Source organism: Vicia villosa, unplaced genomic scaffold (genome assembly GCF_029867415.1).
Source record: "Vicia villosa cultivar HV-30 ecotype Madison, WI unplaced genomic scaffold, Vvil1.0 ctg.000587F_1_1, whole genome shotgun sequence".
Classification (NCBI taxonomy): Eukaryota; Viridiplantae; Streptophyta; class Magnoliopsida; order Fabales; family Fabaceae; genus Vicia; species Vicia villosa.
The window spans coordinates 185481-200857 of NW_026705268.1; the positions used below are offsets into that span (position 1 = coordinate 185481).

Below are 15377 nucleotides of genomic sequence, written 5' to 3' on the forward strand. Positions count from 1 at the left end.
CAGAGGCTATTTGGATCAAGGCTAACAGGACTACCTCAGGTAAGCTAAATGATCAACCTGGACCTTCTGTAGTAAATTGTGCTAATGGTTTTGACGCCTTGGGAGACTTGAACATCTCCTTAGACGCCGTTAGCACTGGAACATGATTATTTCTTGGAACACTAGGGGGCTAAATAAAAAAGGGAAGCTGAGGGAGATTAGCTCCCGTCTCCTCGAGCTTAAACCTACTATTGCAATCTTACTTGAAACCAGGGTAAAAGAGAGTAATGCCAATAGGATTAGAGCTGAGCTCCATCTGCCTAATAACTATTTGGATAACTATATGTATCACTTTAATGGTCGAGTGTGGATTGAATGGGATCATACTAAAGTGAATATTAGACACATAAGTAGTACCAGTCAATTCATTCATGTGGGAGTTTTTGATATTAATGGCAGCTTTAAATATTGGCTCACTGCTGTTTATGCCCACAATCAATTGAGTAAAAGGAGGGAGCTTTGGAAGGACATTGAGAAAATCCACAACTCTCAGTCTGGACCTTGGTGTGTGTTGGGTGATTTTAACAATGTTGCTAAGGCTCAAGACAGAATTGGAGGAAGAATGGTAACTGAATCAGAGTATATTGATATGACTAATATGATGGACAACACTAGTCTGTTTGAGATGGAAAGCCTGGGGGATTACTTTACTTGGGCAAACAAGCATGTGGTGGACCCTATATATTCTAGAATAGACAGAGTCTTGGGGAATCCTGACTGGTTCCAGATGCATTTAGAGTTTATTCTGATGATTCTCCCCCCCAGTGTTTCTGACCATAACCTGCTCTGTATTACCAGTTCTGCCCAACCTGTTAAACCTAAAGGGCACTTTAAGTTTAACAATTGCCTTGTGGAGCTGACAGACTATGATGAGGTTGTGAGAAGTAGCTGGAATAAACCTTGCAGAGGCAAACCTATGAAGGTGTTGTGGACTAAACTTACTAGATTACAATCTCACTTGAGGAGACTTGGTAAACCTTTTGCTGGTATTAAACAGGACATCCTTAAAGCTAGGAATGAGTTGCAGTTAGCCCAAACTGAACTGATAGCTGACAGAATGAATGTGCATATCATTGAGAAGGTTAAATTACTCACAGAGGAAGTCATAAATCTCAATGAAACTGAAGAGAAAGTGATTATGCAAAGAGCAAAAATTGACTGGCTCAGATCAGGGGATGGCAACAATGTCTATTTATATGCTACTCTTAAATCCAAAACTGCTCTAGAAGCATGAAGTTGATTCATAATAGTGAGGGCAGACTACTTGAATCCCAGCAGGATATTGAGAGAGAGGTACTGAATCATTATGGTGGCTTGATGGGAACTGATGAGAATACACTGTACCATATTGATCTTGAGGCTATGAGAATGGGGACCTGTCTGAACATGGCACAGAGGGAATTCTTGATTAGTGCTATCAATATCCAAGAAATAGAACAAGCTCTTAAAGGCATTGGTGATACCAAATCTCCAGGTATAGATGGTTATGGATCTAAATTCTTTAAAGCTAGCTGGGGACTATCAAGGATGATGTTGTGGCAGCAGTAAATGAATTTTTTGAGACTGATGTAATGCTTAAAGAGTTTAATAGAACTGTAGTCACACTTATTCCAAAGAGTGAAGCTGCTAATACTGTAAAGGATTACAGGCCCATTGCTGGCTGTACTACCTTTTACAAAATCATTGCCAAAATCATGACTTCTAGACTAGGTAAAGTTCTACCTAGTATCATTAGCCCCTGCCAGGCAGCTTTTGTTCCTGGTCAAAGCATCCACAATCATATACTTCTTGCTTATGAACTCCTCAAAGGGTATGAAAGGAAGAGTAGCACTCCTAGAGTCATGGTGCAATTGGACCTCCAAAAAGCATACGATATGGTAAATTGGAAAGCTCTTGAGTGTATTATGAAAGAGGTTGGCATTCCTAGTATTTTCATTAACTGGACCTTAAGGTGTGTTACTACAGTCAGCTACAGCTTCAATATTAATGGGAACTACACTGATCCTATGCCAGCTAGAAGAGGGATCAGGCAGGGTGATCCAATATCACCCCTGCTTTTTGTTATCATTATGGAATACCTCCATAGACTCATGCAGAAGATGCAGAAGGATCCTATGTTTAAACACCATGCAAAGTGTAAGAAACTTGGCCTCACTAATTTGTTCTTTGCTGATGATGTGCAGCTGTTTTGCAGAGGTGATCTTGGTTCAGTTCAAGTGATGATGAACACTCTTAGGAAGTTCACTGACTCCACAGGTCTGAAACTTAGCCCTTCTAAGTGCAAAATATACTATGGTGGTCTGAATGAGCAGGACAAAGCTATTTTGAGGACTGCAACAAGTTTTAATGAAGGTACTTTGCCTGTTAAGTACCTTGGTGTGCCCCTCACAAGTAAGAAGTTATCTATCCACCACTACCTTCCTTTGATTGACAAAATTGTGAATAAAATGAAGCATTGGACTACTAAACTTTTAAGTTATGCTGGAAGAGTCCAACTGGTTAAGAGTGTGTCTAGTGCCATTGCCTTTTACTGGATGCAATGCTTCCCACTTCCTAAAGCTGTGATTCAGAAGATTGATGCTCATTGTAGGAGCTTTATCTGGACAGGTAGCCATGCTATTAGCAGGAAAAGCCCAATAGCTTGGTCTCGAGTTTGCAGCTCTACAAAGCAAGGAGGTATCAAAGTTTTTAATCTGGCTATGTGGAATGTTATTTGCCTTTTGAAATGTCTCTGGAATGTGTGTTGTAAGGCTGATAATTTGTGGGTTAAGTGGATTCATACTTACCATATTAAGGGGGATGATGTTATGAGCACAGTGGTGAAAAAAGATAGCACTTGGATCTACAAGAGCATTATGCAGCAGAGAGACATCATAGGTCAGGTGCAGCATCACTGGGATTTTGCTATTAGCCACCAGAAGTTTGTCATGAGGAAGTTTTACTTGACTCTGAATGAGGATCATACTAGAGTCCCTTGGTGTGGCCTCATGTTTCACAACAGAGCTAGACCTAGGGCTATTCTATGTCTATGGATCACCTGCCATGGTAGATTGGCTACCAAAGTTAGGATGGCCAAATTTGGATTTCTTCAGGATCGTATTTGCTGTTTCTGTAAGGAGCAGGAGGAGACCATCGATCACTTGTTTTTTACGTGCAGTTTCACTAAAGATATATGGCACACTGTCCTCCAATGGTTGAATATCCCCCATATTCCGCAGGCTTGGACTCAGGAGTTGCTATGGATCACTAGGTATACGAAAGGCAAAGGGTGGAGAGCCATGCTCATGAAGATGGCTATAGCTGAAACAATCTATTGTATTTGGCAGCATCGAAACAATATTTGTTTTGATCATAGTGTGGATAATACAAATATAGAGAGAAAAATCATAGACAACATAGTGTATAGAGGGTGGAATACTCCCAACCTTAGAAACCATATTGCTAGCATGATGGTAGTCTGCTAGTTTAGTTTTTCCTTCTTGGATTTCTAGGTACATTTAGTGGGTTGGATCCTTGCGATCACCTTGTATCTTTCCTTGCTTTTTTGAATTAATATATTCCCTCTTTGATTCAAAAAAAAATCTCATTTTTGTATAGAAGAAATAGAAAAATCATTTCTTTGATCACTCTCACACCTCTGTCTATCATCTTTATCTTCGTCTATCGTCTTTATCACTCTCATATCTTATTATAATGTATTTCACTTGCAATTATAATTTTCTTTAATACAATATGTTGAGAATAACAAGTGTGAGTTTAAAATGTTGAGAAATAAAGTGTGGGAAAGTCCCACATTAATTAGAAAAGTGGAAACTTGGACATTTCTAACTGAGAGAACTCACACACATATTACCTTAAGATTTAGCGTGAGTATGTGGTGTGTCTCTCACAAGATGTGTTGCTCATAAAGAAAATGTCCCAACGAAAAATGTTACTTCGTGTTGAACCCCCGAATTGATGACCTAACACAAGCCTTCCTCACATTTTGTTTCTAGATTTAACGAACAAGCAATAACCATCCCCACTTTTGTTATCTTCATTGCCTTTCGTATATTTGGTTAGTAACTAATTTCTCTGTTTTTTTAGTTTTGTTTAGGTTAGGTCTCAAACCATAAACCCCAATTTTGCTTTTTTTTTTTTTTTTGGTTTTGCTCTGTCTTTGAACAATTTGATGGACCCATGGTTCAAGTTTGACATTGTTAGCCACATAGTGTTATTTGATTTTGATTTTCTTATTTGATTCCAAAATAGGTTTTCTATCTAATTTTAGGCGATTGAGAATGTTACATCGTTGAATTTTATTGTTAGCCATGTGGTGTTATTTGATTTTGATTTATATACAATTTTATTTAATTATTATTTATCATAATTATATTGGCATTAAACATATATGTTGATATCGTCCATAAACTCATTTTTTTAGTTCCGTGAGACACTGATGCGAATCACTCTTGGTATAAAGATAACAGGCTAATGCAACACAATGATGCATGATTCAAAAAATATTAGTAGCATCTATAAGCATCTACAATTTTGTCAATGTATTTGTGAATCAATATAAAACTTGTTGATGCCAAAACCATTACTTGCAAATATTCTGGAATGTGAAAGCATAAAATCTATATAAAATGTGTCAATATGCTCATAGAATGATGAATGATGATGATTGCATGCATTCATTATTAATGATCTAATAACATCAATTAATCAATCAATTTATGAGCATAACAACACGCAAAAAGAAAAACCTCAATTAATAACCAGAAGCAAAATACTCAGAGAGAATGAAGTAAGCAGTAAAAATAAGTACATCATGATACCACCGCTGGAGAAAGAATCGTGATCATTGTATGATATCATAATGTTTGAAGGTGTTGGCGGTGCAGGGTGACTTTTATCAGGATGTGCAGAGGTTTTTATCCGACGACAGTAGTGGATGCAACAACATGTTAAACGTAATCAGTGTCTGAGACCATTCTATTATTTACTTTGTTCCCTGTTTTCATCTCTTTTACGCTCATTTCTTTTTTTTAGTATATTTTTTCCCTTTCCTCTTTCTCTAATGTAAGTTGTTTGGGCAAATTAAAATGTTAATTTAATTATAAAAAAATCTCAATTTCTGTTTCACCTTATAAAAACTCAATTTTAACCCTTTTGCTGAAAACATGTTGATATTAAAAATAATTAAAGTAGTTATTATTATTACACTCTATGTATTTCTCGCTATCTTTGTCAAACTCTAAAAATATTGGAATAGACTCATCATGTCTATATGTTATCTTTTAAGCACATATTAATATTATAAGACTTAGCCTTCCCATCTCTCATTCTCAATATTCATCTTTTCAAAAAACCTCAAAATCACAAAACCCTCATTTTTGTACCAAAAGAAATAGAAAAAGCATCCCTTTGGTCACTCTCAAACCTCCATCTACTATCTTTGTCACCCTCACCCTTTACTTCACCATCTTTCACTCGCAACCCTAATTCTCTTAATTCCAATCCTTTCCCGCCCCCGTTTGCTAAATTTAACAAATAAGCGGTGACTCACCTCATGTTTGTCATCTTCATTGTCTTCCTAAATATCTGGTTAGTAACTAACTCCTCTCTTTTTTAGTTTTATTTAGGTTAGGTCCAAAATCATAAACCCTAAAATTGATGGCTTTTCTTTGCTTTTGTTGTCTTTGAAAACTTTGATGGACTCAAGATTTAAGTTTGACATTATTAATCGTGTAGTATCATTTGATTTTGATTTTCTTACTTGCTACAACAAAAAAGAAAATTTTCTATCTTATTTAAGAGATTAAGATTGTTAGGTCGTAGATTTTTGTTGTTTGCACGCGTCTGAAAGATAACTTATGGAAACATCCTTAGAATACTTACTTCTAGACTATGACTAAATGTTTGATTTTTTGTTTATTCTTGTTTTACATGTATCTTTGGTAGCTAATTAATTTTTTTAACATATCACTATATAAAAATGGCTGGTGAAGAAGAAATGTATAAGCATGACAAAGTATCAAAAAATGCCTCAATACATAGAGAAAGATACATTGTCTAGGGCTTAAAGTCAAGGTTCTAGGTCTCACAGACAGGGGAACCATTTGAAACTACTAAGGAGCCATCAACCCATAGTCAGTGTTCTAAGTCTCATGGTAGGCCTCAGACTCATGCTTAGCCTCATGCACTAGCTTTTCTACATAGTCCCATACCTGCTCCCGTGCTTGATGGATTTCCCAGGATCACATCAAACATATCACTTCTTTTGCTCTATGCAAACCATGTAGCTCCTCACACATGGGACAAAGAGGAATATTTTACTATATTATACTTTATCATAATTATATTTACATTAAACATGTATGTTTATTATGTCCCATGATTTCATTTTCTAATCTCCACTTTCAGTTACACTCATCTTGAATCTTGAACTGATTTGGGCGTTGGAGTGCTAACCTTGGAGATCCACCATGCGCCTCCTATGACACTCTGTCATTTAATAATTTTTACGAGCAACTTCGATGTAATTGAGTTATCTTCAAGAAAAATTTACAAGACTTTTGAATTTGAACAAATGAATTATTTTGAAAATTGTTATGAAAGAGGTGAATTGAAATGTGAAAAATTCTTGCTATATATACATTACAAGATGCCTCTAGAAATAATGGCAATGTTTTTAAAAATGATCATGAGAATTCGCAATGATTTGGAAAGGTATCATGATCATATGTAATGAAGAGGTATTACAATTTTATTAAATTTTCACGATGTTTCAGAGGTCTATCGGTTGTACTAGGATAACAATCGACTACTTCACATCCAACGTTCAAAGAATATAAATTTTTTCACTTGATCAATCGATTGATGGGGATGTTCAATCGATTGAATGACCAAAGAATAACCCACAATCGATCGATGCTTTTGATTATTCACTTTTTTATTTTGCAAATGTTGTTGCGCGAAAAGTACCCTAGTGTATCACACGCTCAAAATATAACAAAGTCGCTACCTAAATATATTTATTCCAAAAGGAAAGGGAGAATATCGATAAAACCCTCTAAAGAAAAGAAAATGGTCTTTGCAACCAAATTAGGATTTAGAAGTTGGTTATGCAAGGGGAAAGTATTAGCACATCTCACATCAGTTGTACTCAATGAGACCCATTTATTTAGTTTAGCGAAAGAGTGTTAGCGTGATGTTATTTGTTTCCTTCGAATTATTATGTGTTACTGTAAAAGGAAGTGAAAGACTAAAAAATAAGTTTTTAATTAGGGTGTCTAACTAGACATTGAAACTTGCTCCTACATATTCTCTAGTGCAATGAAGAACTCAAGACTATGTAGTTCTTAATATGAAAGAACTATTTTTGGATTTTTTTAAATAGTGCCTGACGAGACGTTCATCTCGCTCCTACGTATCCGCAGGTGCGATGGGGGAACTCAAGGCTATGTAGTTCTTAGTAGAAAAACTACGTATGTGTTGGTTGATTTTAATGAATGATGCTTAGGTCGTATTTGATGAGCAGTTAAACATTGGTTGGTGCTCGTGCATGGGAAGTTGAAGCATTTGTTTGTATGTTGCGTCGAAATAGATCCTTTTGGACCGCATTCGAGCGGTTAAATATTGCTTGTTTTTCGCACATGGGAGGCTGAAGCATATGTTTTTTTCGCGTCGAAATGAATAATGCATTCACTCATTTATGAAAAAGGTTTCGGAGTCGCGCTAAGGCGGAAAAGAAGTTTGATGAGTTAAGATTGTTTTTAGGTGGGAAACAAACATTCTAACCACAAGCTAAGTATGACTAGCAATCAAAATACTCGGGAAATAGAGAGGATAAATACGTTCAAACCATTTCATTTTCATCCCAATTTTTAAGGAAATTTGTGGGGCGGATTTAGCCATAAGTCCTTAGTGAGAGACAAGCAATCTAACCACAAGTTAGGTACGATTAACAATCAGAAATACTCGGGAAACAAAGAGGATGAATACATCTAAACCATTCCTTTTCGTACCTTAAGGACCGAATTGAATTCATTCATTTAACTGTTTTGAATGGAAGACAAGTATTTGAACCACAAGTTAGATACAACTAGCAGTCCAAACCATTTCTTTTTCGACTGATTTTATTATGAAAAGATATTGGAAACAATTTTAATTATGCGGGAAAAAAACTTGGTGTTGATTAAGTGTTTATTTTGTGCTTGTTTCAAAAATGATTTGACTGCGTTTGAAAAAACGACTTGATATTGATCAATTGTTTGATTGATTTCGAAAAGATTGATTTTTTTTGGTGTTTTTTTATTATTAACATACATCTATTTAAACAAATAACTAATGAAAATAAATATACAAATAAAGCATAACAAATAAAATAAAAGGGAGAGGTGCACTATCAATACATTAATGAAGTGAGAGTAAAAAAAAACTAAATGGACTTAAGGTCTACTATGCAAGAAAAAAACATAATATAGGAGGTGCAACGAACGAGCTTAAACCAAACGATCAAACTAACCCAATGATAATCATGCATTTTAAACTCAATCTCAAAGTAAATAAAAAATAAATAGGCTATTGAAATCGATAGTCCATTTTTAAAACAACTATACATCTTCTTTTATCTAAAAATAATAAAAAGGATTTTTGATATTTTCTTTTTAATTATTTGCTTAAAAGCACAATTTTCCTTAGAAAAAAGAAATTAAGGTATAATGGTTTTTATGAGATGATGCCTTGAACACTTTCAGCAACATGGTGGGCTTGTACAAGCCTAAAAGCAAACAAATCCTGTAAAATTAAATAACCACATTTCTAATAATGAATTTAATTCGTTCCCCTCACATCTCTACTCTCTGTCTCATCTCAAAATCCAACAAGCAAACCTTCTTTCATAGTTTTCCCTTCTCTCAAATTCTACACATGCATTTATAGTCCAAACTTTTAGGGTTTCTCTTTATCAAAAAGACATATTTTGTCCTTAGTAATTTAATTACTTTATTTTTAAACAAAAAATATAATCAAGAAATAAACTAAAACTAAAGATATTTTATTTTATTTAAATAAATAAAGAAATGAACAAAAAATAACCGAATCGAATAAAAAGAGAGTGTGTGCAAAGGCGAAAAATTAAATTAAATGTACCAGGCTAAACTACGTGCAATAAAGTTTGTAGCTCAGATGAAAATTGTAATTAAAAATACCTTGATAAAAAGGCTCAGACTAATCAAAATGTGAACGCGCACGCGAAAAAATAAAATGAGCGTACCAAAATTTCCTACGCGCAGCGAAATTCCGTAAAACAGTCCGGTACAAGTTCAAACTAGAAATTTTTTTCACAGACTTTACACGCGATTGGAAAATGAATCAACCGATTTGTTTGCAAAACTGAAAAATTATTATAAGTGCAACTTAATTAGTTGCTTGAAATTTTTTAAAAAGTCGGGATAAATTTGGGGTATGATAGTAGGGAGCTCAAGCAATTGATTGAGGGATATGATCAATCGACTGACTGCCTTAAAAACTTAAAAAATTTCTAAGTTAAAAAATGAAACTTGAAACAATGTTATGCATTAATGATAGATGAAAAGTCTTGAGCACCTAAGGTTTATACCTAATTGAATTGCTTATTGTGCATTAGCAAATGATATAGTTCCATTGAAATATTTGATATAACTATGATTATTCCTTTCTTGAGATCTTTTCCTTCTTTGCATAGATTTGTCTTCATCAAAACATCATTTTATAGAAAAACTTGTCTCCAAAATCTCCCCCTTTTTGATGATGACAAATATGTACTTTGATGAATGTATTTTTTTCAAAAAGCTCTCCCTAAGATGAATATCTCCCCATTAATAGATAACACCTTGAGTCCATTGAAATTCTCATCTTGATATCATTTGAAAACCTTAATTTTATATGGACAAGGACAAAAATACATACACAGATCCTTCTTCCCTTTTGACATTATCAAAAAGAAGGGAAAGAAAAATGACAAAAAAGATGAATGAAGTTCAAAAAGAGTGTGCTTAATATTTGACATGAAAAGTGCAATAATGTATAGATGAGAATTATGCTGAAAATTTCAAAAATTATGATTACTCTTCTAACCTATGGCCATTTTTGTTTCAATTATTCTTACAAATGACCATTCTTTTGAAATCCAGCCAAATTACAACCTTTGAAAGTCTTAGTGATCTATGCTTTTGTATTTTCAAAAAGATTGCTTAGATGAGTGCATGAATCAATCAAGATGTTAACAAGATTATTGGATGAGAGTTCATATTCCTCATGATTGAATTTTAATGTTTCATCCATTTATGAAGAAGTGTGTAGGTGTGATTCAAGAATGGAGAATGCTATTGCCTTAGAAAGTATATAATAAGATTTGTACTGAGAACTTCTTTCATATTCATACTTTGGTTCTAAAAAGGTGATGAGTATGACACTTGTATGTGAATTCTACATTTGAACCATGCATTTTCATCCTTCTTCCTTTAAATTGTTGATCATTGATAAGAATATGGTTATGTTAGGATAATAAGTGTGTTGACCATTTCACTGCAGATTTCAATGGTTTTGTGTAGGTATTTTGGCTCTGGAGGAAATATGGTCACTCAAGCATAAGGAAGAACATAACTAAGCTCGCCAGACGAGCCTCCAGCGAGACCCAGGGGACACCTAACCCAGCAAGCCAACAACAAGGACTAAGCGAGGAAAAACAGAAACTTTCTAGAAAGAAAAATCATCATTCTCGCCAGGAGAGAGCCAAGTGATCATTCTTTCCGAGCGAGGCCTTTAGCAAGCATCAGGTGATGCTAGAACAGAAAGTTTTAAAGTTGGCAATTCAGCCTTCTTGGCAGGCGAGGTTGCAGCGAGAAAGCTCTCCAGGTGAGCCAAATTCTCACCAGGTGAGACAAAGCGATTTAGAGGATGAGCTGGTAGAAACTTCATGATGAAGAAACATTGCTCGCCATGTGAGGCTACTGCTATCGAGGCGAGATAAGCAAAATAAAACCACTATAAAAAGGCATCAGACATAACCATAAAGCATTCCATTTTTACCAAATATTAATATAGAGTTAGAAACAGGGAAAAAGTGAAAACTTGAAGGATTGAAGTTGGATACGCATAAACCGTCGAGAAATAACTATTGATGCTCATTTATCTTTATTCCTCTATCTTTTGTATCAAGCTACCATGAGTAGCTAATTCTTCTCTCTTGTTGAGATTGGATGTAATTTATCGTAACCGTATGTATGTTTATTGATCAAAACATTATATATAATCTATTTATTCATGATTATCGATGCTATCTTTGTTTTACCGTTTAAACTTCATAGATTATAATTGTTATTGAGAAATACTATTCGAATCTTGATCTAAGATGACAATCTGTTAAACTATAAATTCTAGATATAAATTTAGGATTAAACATTCACATCAAGTATCAAATATTAATGCTACTTGATTGTTTAATAGATTTAGAAATCGTCAATTAAACAATCCGATAAAAATCTCATTAGGAGTTTAGACATAAACACTGTTTTGAGCAATACGCGGGGATAATAATTAATATCTAGGTTATGTAAAAGTCATTAGTAAACTACGTACACATTCGATGGATGAAATCCAAACTCAGTAAGCTGTCATATTTCTGAAACTTTATTTATCAATTACTATTTTTACATTCCGTTACTTTTACAATCAACACATATTATAATTCTCTACTTAAAACCCTATTAACCATTGAACGACAATGATATCACATCATTCCTTGTTGATACGATACAAACAATACTTACTTTTGATTACTGCACATCATACAAGCATGTAAAAAATTATGTTGGCATCCCATTTCTTCAACAATGTAGCCTTAGACCTTTGGAATACCTGAGAGTTTCTTACTCTAAGCTAGAAACAAAGATCTGTTATAAACCTCATCCTATGGACAGTATCTAAATGTTGAATAAATCCTTGTTTAATTTCTAAGTCCAAATTTTTAATTTTCTCTCTTAAATAAGAAATTACCAAAAACTTAGTTATACTCCAAACCTTTATGACACCTTTTTTTTAGCGAATTAAGTTTCTCTTTAAGAACAAACTCCTTCAAGCCTGATCAAATATGATTGGTCCAAATAGTATAAACCATCTCGCATAACTAACTATTGGTCAGCCAATGATTTTTGAACCTAAAAGGCTTATACCTCCACAACTAACTAAAATATAGAAGAATAACTACATCTCTCACACCAGGTGTCCGAAACCGTATCCTATCAAGTCAACTAGCAACCCTTCATTAGGTTGGAACCAGGATCCATATGATGCATCCGAGATAATCAGAGAAATAAAGTTAATGAACCAGAGACAATCAACTGCCCCATCTAGGTGATGGAGATCAACATCACCTATTCTCTAACACTAAGGCAAACCTAATTAAAGTCCTCAGAACACACCACAAGCCACCCCATAGAAACCCTTTGTGAAAAAGAATATAATTTTACATGACTTTTTTCCAAGGCAAAGTACACATAGATTACATATTGACCATAAAACACAAGGTTTTTAGTCCTCCCTCCACTCGAGGCAAACGACAAGGAACTCCAACCCTGAGAAAGAAAATTAAAGACCCTTTTTGAGCTATACTAAATAGAGAATAAACATCCATTATTGCCAAATGAATGGACAAAACTCCATTTACAAAAATGATTTCCCCCATAAAAATGCGCAGCGAGGCAAACGTATAATTGAGTTTAGTCTCTTGGATTTATATATATATATATATATATATATATATATATATATATATATATATATATATATACACTTCATAAAATTGGAAAAATTAAACTTCTTTACCTTAAATTTTTTTGGGTAAAATATGTTTAGAGTGCTTCTAAAGTTGAGAATTTTCACTTTTCGTCCCTCTAAAATGTTTCGTTAAAGAATCGTTCTTCTAAAATTAGGAATTTAACTTTTTCTCCCTCTTACAACTTAGCGACGTTTTTTACAACTTAACAATTGAATTATCGACGACTTTTAACATGGGAGACCAAAAGTTAAAATTCTTAACTTTATAGAAACAACTCTTTAAAAAAATATTTTAAAAGACGAAAAATAAAAATACATAACTTTAAAGAGATTTGAAACATATTCAAATTTTTAATACTACTGCAAAACCCACAAACATTAAAGAATCATATCAACATTTAAACACAACACCTAAACGACTACCAAAGAATCTCTACAATACACATTACATTTAAATAATACGTGTATATTTTACTTTAATGATTTAAATATTAAGCAACTCAAGTGAGGATGTCTTAAATATACATATAGTTTTAGAATTGTTTGTAATTTTATCTAAAATATAAAATTAATCAAGGAAGTCTTAAACTTTTACGTGACAAAATATATAGAGACTCAAATTAACAAGATTTAACCATAATAAAACACAAACTCAATTTAAGAAGATTTTTTTTCTTTCGCACCGATTCTAAATTACATAATAGATCGACTAATCCGGCTCGTGCTACGAACGCACGTGCATTGACCAAACGTTGTTTCTGTCAGAAATCGAATTTCACTACGAATTAAATTTGACAAATGTGCATCCCACCTTATACTCCAACAATGGACCCTAAAATTAATTCAAATATCTATAATGCATTGCATAACCTTAAATAAAAGAGTGAACCATCATCTTAATCTATAAAATTTGTTTACGATGTAACTCTTGGAGAGATACTTTTCATGATGCTTTAACCTATACTATTGATTATGATAGTTGGTCTTTCATTTTCAACGAGCTTATTTTGGCTCTAATTAATCACTTATTAATTGCTAATGGTTCTTAATTAGCCCCTCCATTCCAAAAACAACAATAGTAGAATTAGATAGCATTGATTAGAGACCCCAAAAAATCATTGGAGAAAAATAGCACATGATTTAAAATAGATAAAATTTTCTTTGTAACAAACAAGGTACTATTTAATTAGAAACTTATCTATTCTTCTTGGTAGGTAAAAATTTAAAACTCAAATGCCTTATCGAGTTGAACAAGAAGTATTTCGTTAAGCCCTTCCTTGCACTAGTTGTATACATTTAACTGTGACATGTTAGATTCTCTTAAAGTAAAAATTAATTATACTTAAAATTAAGGTTTGTTATTTTTAAGGCTAAATATAATTTTAATATTAAAACTTATAATTTTAGTCACTTTACTTTAGGATGCTAAACGGGCATGTCGGTTCCATTTAGACCCGTCCAATAAAAGCCTGCAAAAAATAGAGTGGAATGAAGCGGACATAGTTTAGGTTGCGAATCTAAAACCTAGGTCCATCTCGCAAAAAAATGAGGAAAATGGGGGAAAAGCCTACTAAAACTATATTTTTTAAGTCTAAAATACAAAAGTTATGTAAATGACTGCGCCCGCAAAAATCCATAAAAAAATAAGACGGAACAGACGAGCTTAAATTCTTGACCTACCGCACACTAAATCACATGCAAAATAGATACGCCCTTAAGTTAGGCCCGTTTTATGACCCATACTTTAAGAAAATTTCTCACCCCACCCCATAACATTTAGGCGCACCACCAAAATGACAATTTTGCCCTCGTGCTTCCGTAGATGGATCTCCGGAAGCACCACTTTTTTTTTGTTTACGTTTACTTTGTTTCGTAGATGAACATACGGAAGCATTCAGTGGATCCATCTACGGAAGCAGACAAGAACAAAAGCATTTTGAACTATAAAAGACTCATGCATTGATTCATTGATTAATCGATATTACAACGAAATTTCAAACAGAAAATTAAGAAAGCTAATAGATCTAAGAAATTATAACGGTTAAAACAATGTCTTCTAACCCATGCATCATTTGAATGCAATCGATGTCCCATTTCACTTCAACCCACCAACGTTCTGTTTTTTCGGTCGCAAACGAGGTACTTGTTCTAAGCCTCTGGATCCTTTTGATTTCTTCTCCGGGTTCGTACTACCCCTCAAAAAAAGACATGAAAGTCCTCTTGAGTTGGTCGAAGGAATGGATATTCCAAAACTTCACTGGCAGGGGGGTTTGACGGGAGAGAAAATGACATGCCCATCCCTTATGCGATTTTCCGGTTCAGGATCGGGACGCTTCATTGATGTTCGGTGACATCCATCCGGCCTAATACGAGACATTTTTGTGTTTGTGTTTAGGGTTTGTGTGTAACGCAAACCTAGAAACCCCAAATTTATAGAAGCCTTTGGAGACTATGTACCACACAATCTCTGTCACAGAATGTTCCGTAGATATATCCACGGAAGGGTTTTAAAATTCCCCTTTCCGCAGATGCAT

The 15377-nt window shown here is 34.1% G+C and overlaps 1 protein-coding gene across 1 annotated transcript; it reads left to right on the forward strand.

Annotated features, from left to right (window-relative positions):
- Positions 1-142: 142 nt before the first annotated feature.
- Positions 143-1273, forward strand: LOC131629639 (uncharacterized). Its single transcript, XM_058900425.1, has one exon. It carries the CDS (start codon positions 143-145, stop codon positions 1271-1273), a length of 1131 nt encoding a protein of 376 aa, XP_058756408.1.
- Positions 1274-15377: the final 14104 nt, after the last annotated feature.

Bases quoted from the DNA above. Each gene is read 5' to 3' on its own strand.
- LOC131629639 (XM_058900425.1), top strand. From the start codon at position 143: ATGATTATTTCTTGGAACACTAGGGGGCTAAATAAAAAAGGGAAGCTG.